The 9,055-nt window shown below is 38.1% G+C and overlaps 1 protein-coding gene across 2 annotated transcripts; it reads right to left on the bottom strand.

Annotated features, from left to right (window-relative positions):
- Positions 1-434: 434 nt before the first annotated feature.
- On the bottom strand, positions 435-8,431 carry GNPDA2 (glucosamine-6-phosphate deaminase 2). Of its 2 annotated transcripts, none has more exons than XM_076336194.1 (7): positions 7,630-8,431; positions 6,839-6,999; positions 6,430-6,531; positions 5,736-5,918; positions 5,217-5,401; positions 4,947-5,121; positions 435-1,494 (listed from the first exon to the last, which is right to left on the bottom strand). In XM_076336194.1, the coding sequence occupies exons 1-7, from the start codon at positions 7,653-7,655 to the stop codon at positions 1,436-1,438; spliced, it is 891 nt and encodes a 296-aa protein (XP_076192309.1). In that variant the 5' UTR covers positions 7,656-8,431; the 3' UTR covers positions 435-1,435. The 2 variants fall into 2 exon arrangements, with proteins under 2 accessions (XP_076192309.1, XP_076192308.1); XM_076336193.1 differs by lacking the exon at positions 7,630-8,431 and adding an exon at positions 7,085-7,623.
- Positions 8,432-9,055: the final 624 nt, after the last annotated feature.

Here is a 9,055-nt window from a genome sequence, read left to right on the forward strand (position 1 = left end):
AAGTAGAGTGGGATCATCACATCTCTATCTCTGCTAGTAAAGCCCCCGTGGATGGAGCCCAGGACCTGATTTGCCTTTGTTGCTGCTGTCTCATGTTCAGCTTGCTGTCCACCAGCATCCCTTTCAGCAAGGCTGCTTCCCAGGCGCACAGCCTGGGATCCTTGGTTATTCCATCCCAGGGATTTAGGCCAAATTCCTGTTAGTGCAGCCACTGGGCCTGTTGGGCCAGTATCCTCAACTGTAAAACAGGATTAACGTGATTTGTAATAAAGGCTACCTGCCTATCATCTATCTAGGCAAAAAGTTAAACTGTTGAAGCAGTTGCATGTTCTTCCAGTGAGAATTTTATACAAGGGTGTGCCCCCCCCCAAGTCTAAATCAATAAACTTTTCACTTCCCCCTTAGGTGGAAGAAGACACAAAATTCCTAACCTCTCCATGAAACCCTGAAGTATTTATTCAAGTCAGTTTATATTTAAGTTTTACTTATATTCAAAGTAGAAATAACATTCCTTGTAACAGCTCAATATTTATAATGATACAATGAGAGGTAACTATTGCAAAGTGATTAACAGGTGACTTTAATACATGATCATTTAAACTTGCAGACATTATAGTCCTGTAAATTAACCTCTTTTCAGGCATTTAATAGTAACATCAATGGTACAATTAAACAGGTACCTCCAGAAAGGAACATTTAGATTTTTCCTTACGTATAAAGCTCAATTACCAAAAATATAAAAATCCTAAAGTAACTTGAAATACATGAGAGGAAAAAAGTGCTATGGCAGAAGTTTAATATTTTTATCTGTGGAGTAAAGTACAACTTTCAAGAATTTGGTGCATTTTTAGGCACTGTTTTTGTATTTTTATTTGCCTGAATTGTACATGCCCAAAAACTGTTTAAGATAAATTTAAGGCAACCAAGTACAAAAGCTCAGTGTACATTAGACAGATGTAAACAGAACATTTCATAGTAGAAATTATACAACTATTACAATTCCATAGTATTGACGAAGGCCAAAACCATTCAGCCTAGACACACAAATGCAAAATGTAGTTACACTAATCAAGCCAAAAATTACAAATTCCTGGAAATAAAATATCATTTTCTCTAACACAAGGCAGACGCATTACATTGCTGTGCTAGAATACGTGCTCTGCTTTTCCCCCTACATAACATGCAGCCTCCCACAGGTTTATTCTGTTCCATTTAGTTATGTACCAGCCAACAACAGAGCTCCAACCGTTAAAGCAAAATGCACAACACTGCAAACAGACGGAATGTGAATGTACAGATATTGGACCTTTTAAAAAATACAGTACCTAGGATTCCCCATTTTAAACAGTTTTCAGCATATTGCATAGCAGTGAACTCATCTGCTACCTAAAACTGTTGCTGTTGACCCACATGGAGTTCCTCTTCAATTCTTCTTTCAGTTTTCTTTCATACTGTACAGTGGGTCCACAAGCTTATTGTGCACATGCATTAAACCTTGGGGGGAAAGCAACAATGCCAGCTTTACATTAGTTATACTTTTTCAACATGTCTTTCTATCCACATTTTTTAGTTGGAGTTTGCGTCAAAGTATACATTTTAAATAGTTCACTGAAGAGAATAACAATGGCTATTTAAAGTAGTTTAAAATCAGAAGTTAAAGACAGCATAGATATTCCTGTATCACTTGAATACTATTGACATCTTCAGTATAAAGTGAGCATGGACAAGACAGCTCTCCGGTAACAGACCTGTCAAAAAGTCTATCTGGAATACTTCCAAACGAATTGAACACGAGACCCACCCATCTTTCCTTTCTATTAAAAACTGCATAGCAGCAACATAAAATTCCCTCATACCACAATTTGTCATGAAAATCAGATGTACACATACTGATACTTTTACTTAACAGCTTGAATTGCAATGTTTAGCATTGTGGTATGTCTTTGTAATTAGAAGTGTACTTGCGGTCCTAGACAGGCAAAGGCAAAACCAAACTAAAAGTATCCAGACTATTAATGCAGATTTAGAACTGTTTTCTATTCTAGCTGGGCTTTTTTTGGTCATATACAAGTCATCCATAGCTGTGATTAGGGGAGTATTTTTTTTCCCCCCTATTCAGACACTTTCATTTTAGAAAGTGCTGAAAAGAGCAATAAAAGAAAAAAGGTGCTGCTTGCTTTATTTTGTTACAACTTTGTAAAAATGTTGCCTATATCTAGGTATGTGTGACATTCAGTCACTGGTATGTTTTTAACCTCATTTCACCTTAAGGACTAATAACAGTAACTGATCAGTGTTCACAATCTGCAAAGTAAAAGTCCATTTTAGCACCAAGCTAAAGATTAACTTCTAAAATTACAAATTTAAATAATATGCAACATTCAAAGTAGAGATTTTCTTCTTAAAAACCTTTAAAGAAGTCTGACAGTAGTGCACATTTTAGTGATTATATATTGCAAAGAATATTCAAATACCGTTGCTATGTGATGCATCTGGTGGCAAGCTTTGTGTCACTGCAGCAACATGAAATTTGAGTAACTATACGATCTGACATCATTACTGTAGGTGACCACAACAAAAGGCATTTTATGCAGCATCTGTTTCTAATCAGTGTGTGATTATTTAATATAAAAAGCAGACTTTACTATTTCCTTCTCCAATTAGTGAGATGTTCAGCCATACTAAACAGCCAACACACCTATAACTGACTCAAGAATCCAGCTCATTTTGCCTCTAGAGGTAATGACTTAGCTTCAGATATTTGTGCAAAAAAAACCCCAAACAAACTTAGAAGGGAACATAACTAAAGAAAACAGTTTCTTAGATTTCATGAAGGGTAACTATCAGGTTGATGTATGTGGGAAAGATCAAGTCAGTAATATTTTTCAGGAGTTTAACAGTAAGTGAAAAAATACTATGTATACATTTGATACAAAAGCCATTTGTACTGTAAGAGTACCAGCTGCACACACTACTCAGACTAGAACCATGTTTTGAACTTTAAAGCATTCCGCTTCCTACCAGCGTTTTTCTCTTCTAAAAAAGGGAAATGAAAAGGAGATAATTACCCACTTCCTAGAGGCATGAAAAATGCTTACAAAGTATTGCCTCTGCCACATTTCATGAAGGATATTTAAATCCTGTGAAATTGTTTCAGAAAAACTGTTAGAAACAAAAGCTTTTTTTAAAGATATGCAGAGTCCTTACTTGATAGATGCCAAAACAATTATTTCAAAGGAAAGTCTCACTGCATATTGAAGTATGCTTTGAATAAACAGATTTCTGCATACAGTTTTAAGAGGAGCATACACAAGTATGGAAAAACTATCCTGAATTGACTTATCTGCAGACTAATTAGTAAATTCAAAATTCATTTCCTGCTTCATTCTGCAAGAAAGTTACCTTTCCCTTTTCCCATAAGAACATTTAAGTACACTTGATAATTTTAGCCTCTAACAGGTTTTCAGAAAGCTAGAAAAAAGTGAAGGGGAGTAAGTTATTCTAGTTACCAGCCAGTGTGGTACTTGATTATCAAAAAGATTTGAAGTTTCATGTAGTACCTGGAGATTTTTTAAATGGAGAAAAATCACAGTAAATAGCTGCCATAATTAGCAGTCATTAAGAACTACCTAGCTTCCTAAGAAATCTAACCTGAAGATCAAGACTCAAATAATTCCAAATTTGACCCACATTGATTTCTCCTCCATCTTAAAACGGGAAGATCTTACTGATTTGAGAATAGGTAAAATTAAGCAAATTTAAAGTAAACCATCTTTTTAAGAATTCTATTGCTCTGTATTACAGGGCAATTAAAGTGTGACACAATAGCACACATTCATATACCGTAGCCCTTAATTTTTTTAAAGCAATGTTCAGTGTCATTCATACCTAATAATTCTACGTTAGGTTTATATCTTTCCCAAGCAAAGCTTTTGTTTATATGAAATACAGGATAACGTTTAAAATTTATCCAAGCAGTTAAAGAAGTTTCTTTGAAAACAACAGTAAGTACTACCTAGCAGTGTGATACAGGTAAAGACTAACACACACAATACATAGCAAAGAATACATAGCATACTAAAAAAATCCAAACTTAACAAGTTTGCCACAAATGATATCAGGGTAAAAATCACATTAATGCCAAAATTGCAATCCAATACATATGGACACTGGTGATATAATGTTCTAAAAAATAATTTCATAAATTACAGTCTTAATCTCTGATGCCTCAAGTACTACAAGTATCCATGCTAGTGAGAAAGATGAGCGATTTACACGATTGCATTTGCTGTGCTAATATAATTAGGAGAAAACTACTTTTCCTTAGCTTCTGCAGTCTCAGTGAAACAGAATTCACATCTAGGAACTTTCAATGACTACCAAAAATCCCAACTTTAAGCTTGCCTCAATATACCTACTACAAATATGAAAAGCACAGTAAAAGGCTGCAATGTATTAAAAGTTGGTATAGATTGTTATGCTAATGCACTGTATGAAGTGTCCTCAGGTGGCTTCAAAGTCTGTATCACACATTTCAAGTTTACTAGACAGCACATTACAGCACATAGCAAAAGCAGCATGAAAATATATCAGGATTAATAAATGTATCAAGTTTTCTTTAAGGGAGCCTTTCTAGTATATTTAAGACCAGTATTCTGGAACACCAGACTGCTGCTGTTTTACATACAGTTGAAGATTACTAAACTATCATTTCAAACTGGAAGCAAAGGAAATATTTTTTCAAAGTAGATGTGTCGGGAATGTAAGGAACACAAGTTATGCCTCCTAGCACTTTTCCATTCACAAGAAATAAGTTAACATTTAGTATTTTGGATATATAACATTATACATTAGCTACTGTAAAGTGTTGGAAGGCTCAGACTTAAATCAATGTAATTTAAAATTTCTTTTTTTTAAATACATGTAACCTCTGATTCAGTGCTCACCTTTAAAGTACTTCACAGTTTTAACTCTTAGTTCTAAAGTAGCATCTTCATCACACACAAAGATAGTACGAGGGTGTTGCTGGAAAGCAGAAACTGTCCACATATGATTGACTCCTTCTTCAATTGCTTTGTACAATGCAAAAGCCTTATGTGCACCTGTTATAAGAATCATCACCTGCAAAACAAAGGTCTCTTTACTTTCAATCCCAGTATCAATACCAACTAGTCTTGAAAACAGACACATGCAACTAGAACTAAATGAGTTCTTACTTCTCTAGCATCCATCACTGTACCCACACCAACTGTTAGCGCCATAGTTGGTACTTTAGATAAGTCTCCATCAAAGTATTTAGCATTTGCCAAAATGGTGTCCATTGCTAAAGTCTTTAATCTTGTTCTTGAAGACAAACTTGATCCGGGTTCATTGAATGCAATGTGGCCATCTGGACCAATGCCTTTTCAAAGTTAAAAGAAGTAAATCATTCCAGACCTGCGAGTCAACAAATATCCTCAAACATTGTAAATGAATAAAAAAGTTTTAGGACTCATTTTCTTTCCTTTTGGTTCCCCGTTTTCAATAGGAAGCATTCAAAACTTACTTGAAATTAAGTTATTAGAAACTTGGACACCAACCGTTCTGTTCTGGTATTCATACCAATTCTTTGTTAGTCACAGAACTTTCTGACACCAGAACTGAAAAAAGTGGGTTTAGCTAAGTTATGAAAATGGCGATTAAAGAGTCAGTGTATTTGTTGAAATCATAGCTAACCATAGAGCATTTCCTCATACCTCCAACAAACAGATCAATCCCCCCCGCTTCTTCGATTTTCTTTTCAAATGCATCACATTCTGCCTGTAAGTCTGGAGCATTCCCATCAAGGATATGAGCATTATTTGGATCTATGTCAATATGTTTAAAGAAGTTATTCCACATATAGGAATGATAGCTTTCTGGATGATTTCTGGGAAGCCCTGAAATAATTGAGAGTGAAATTAACATATTACAAGATTTAACCAAACAGCCTTAATTCTAGTCTATGTGTAACCAATGTAGGGCATGCAAGACAAACTTAAGAAAGAAGTCAGATAAAGCAGTATTTGAAATTATATTGAGAAGAAAGATTTCCTGTTGGCACGCACAAGGTAAATGGTTTACATTTCCTTCACATACATCCTACAGCGAGTGTAAAGTCTTTAAAAGAGATGCAGTCACAATACTATGTGACAACATACTTTCTACAGAAGTATTGTAAAGTAATTTACAAGCACTGAATTTAGCCTGGAATCCACCTGGACTAGTTTATTTGCATTTTTGTGGAAAAAGGAAGAGAGAAAAAGGCTTAAGACGACCCCATGTACATAAGTCTACCTTAGAAGTACAAACATACTAGACTGATCTTGCGCTTTGTCAAGTATTTAACAGTTTTAATAAAGAAAAAAAATTATCAGTGTAATGTGTTCTCAAACAATTAGCACACCTTACCTACATATTCATCCATGTTGAAAGTCTTTACATATTTGAAAGAGAGATCTCCATTCCTGTGGTATTCTATCAGCTTTTTGTAGCATCCCAAAGGTGTACTCCCTGTTAAATAAAGTTTTTCTACTGTTCTACGTATCTGCACGTTTTCAGTGTATTTAAATCTCTTCAGAGTCAGATTTTGCTACAATGCTTTTCAACATAAAAGAAATCTGTTATTTCTCATTTAGTATTTCTCAGCTTCTCAAACTTTATCACAACTTTTTACACAAATCAAATCCATATTTAAATAGAAATATGTTGGAGTATTACCAAAAAGATATTTGTGTTCTTTTAAATACTGTATCTGTTAGCAGGGATACAAACATAGTTCTAGGTTTAGTCATTTACATAGACTTTGAATTAAACTTGCCTGTTGGTAGACCAAGCGTGAAATATCTTCCTTGACTTGGCTTGAATTGGATAATACGATTACAGATGTATTTTGCAGCCCATTCACTAGCCTGATCATAATCTTCAAGAATTACTAGCCTCATTATGGCTGTGAGGAACTTGTATAAAATACACCTAAACCTGGAGAAAATGCCAAAGTTTTAAAAATAAGCACCACATGAATAGTTGTAAAATTCTTGATATTACAGAAGAGAAAAAAAATGACCTTTTATACTGATGATGTATAGCGCTAAATAAGGTATATTTTAATTGCATAAGCATATTGCACTCTTGCAGTCCTAGTTCAAGCTGGACTGTTGGACAACCAAAAGAAAAGGTACAGAATCCAAGTGATAGATTACAATCAAATATTTATTAAAATTCACAGACTAATTTAAAGTAACTTGTAGGAAAAGCTAAAACAAAATGAGAACAAGCCCTTTTGAACTTCAATCTTTTAACTAGCTGCTACTGTTAGAAAAGAGGAAATACTCTGCTTGAAATAAAAGCAAACAAATAAGTGAACAAACATTGAGATTAACTTCTGTTTCTTATGACCAGCTGAATGCCTAAAGTTTCAAAGACAAGGCCCAGAATAACCCCATGCTTCTATCTTCAAAAGAAATAATTGGAAGTAAACAATTAAAACTCCTTTCACTCCCATTCTTGCTCTGTAACAACGCTTCAGTAAGTTTATTAATCTGAAAAAAAATGTTAAAGCATTAGAGATATTTGAAATCTTTACAATTCACAGGAAAAAACCAAACCTACGCGGTCACATTTTTTCTTTTCAACATAACTTCAAACAGAAGTCAATCAGCCAGTCATTCTTTCAAGGCTCTCATTTTGAGTACAACTGTATCAACCATGAAGATGAATATCTAGAAAACAAGCTTGGCTGTAAAAAGTACCTGAGCATCTCTTGCATTTAAGTAAAACTCATTTCTCCACGAGCTTCTGCTTAAGAGAGTCAGGTAATTATCAGAAAGACTGAGGCTCTTTAGCCAGTTTGCCATGTATTACTCTTCTCTTCCCAGGTCTGACCGTGCTTGGCATTAACCGGAAAACACCACAGCTGTCAGAAGCCTAAGGCCAGCTAAGTGCCAAACCACCGCTAGCACGCACTACTCTTAGCTGACCCAAAATGAGAGGCCAGTTTTAGAACAAATAGGAATTAAGCTACAATAGTGCTTAACAGGGTAACATCTGTTCGCCCCACTAAAGAAGGAAGGAGACGAACGCCACCTTTTCTTTGCTGACTGCGCCGCTTCCTCTCCCCAGATGGTAAAACCGTGACAAGTCGAACTTACCTTTGCAGAGGAAAGGCTACTCCACAAGCACCGAAAAAGTTAACACACTTCCTCGGGATGGACAGAAAAGGAGATCCCGCGGCCTTAGGACGGCCTCATAAAGCTTTAACAATTTTACCCCGAGAACACGGTGATGCTCTCCGAGAGACAGAGGAGCGACCCGCCAACGGGCACCAGAACGACCGCGGACTTTCGGCCGGGGCTACTTTTTGGGGGGGTTGGTGAGTCTACGCTGTTGGAGGAAGAAACACCGACCCCCGCCAGCGCCGCACCCCCCTACCGTCCCCACCGGCAGCCCCAGGCCCTGCGGCCTCCCCCTACCCACCGCCCAGGGGCCTGCGGGCACCGCTGCACCCCGCACGGCCGGCAGTAGGGCCCAGCCTCACCCCGCCGACAAGCGCGACACTACGCGGCCCCGCTCACCCCCAGGAGAACCCACAACGGTCACAGGCAGAACCAGGGCAGCGCAGACCGGCACCGGGAGCGGGGACGGGGACCGCTACCCGCCGAACGCCCACAGCACCTGCCCTTCCACCTCCCACGGAACCCGGCGCGCAACCCGGAAGTACCTGGAGAGGACCGGAAATAGCTTCGCGGGGGGCGGGGCCGCGCATACGCGGTGGCAGTGGCCTCATAAAGGCGGGTTGTTGGTGTCAGCCGGAGCGTGCCCCGGGCGGGCGGTGGGGGGCTCTCTCTCCTCTCCTGACGGCACGGGCACGGGTGAAGGAGCCACCCCCCCCCCCCCCCCCGTGAATGTTCAGGTTGATTGCTACAGAGTGAGCAATCGAGGTGATGAGCAGAGGGGTGCGTGACTGAAGTGTTGTACCACCGCCCCGCTCCCTTATTGCCGGTGAACTCTTCAGTTCTTCGAAGTAGGGGTTCAGCGC

Source organism: Aptenodytes patagonicus, chromosome 4, assembly GCF_965638725.1.
Source record: "Aptenodytes patagonicus chromosome 4, bAptPat1.pri.cur, whole genome shotgun sequence".
NCBI lineage: Eukaryota > Metazoa > Chordata > Aves > Sphenisciformes > Spheniscidae > Aptenodytes > Aptenodytes patagonicus.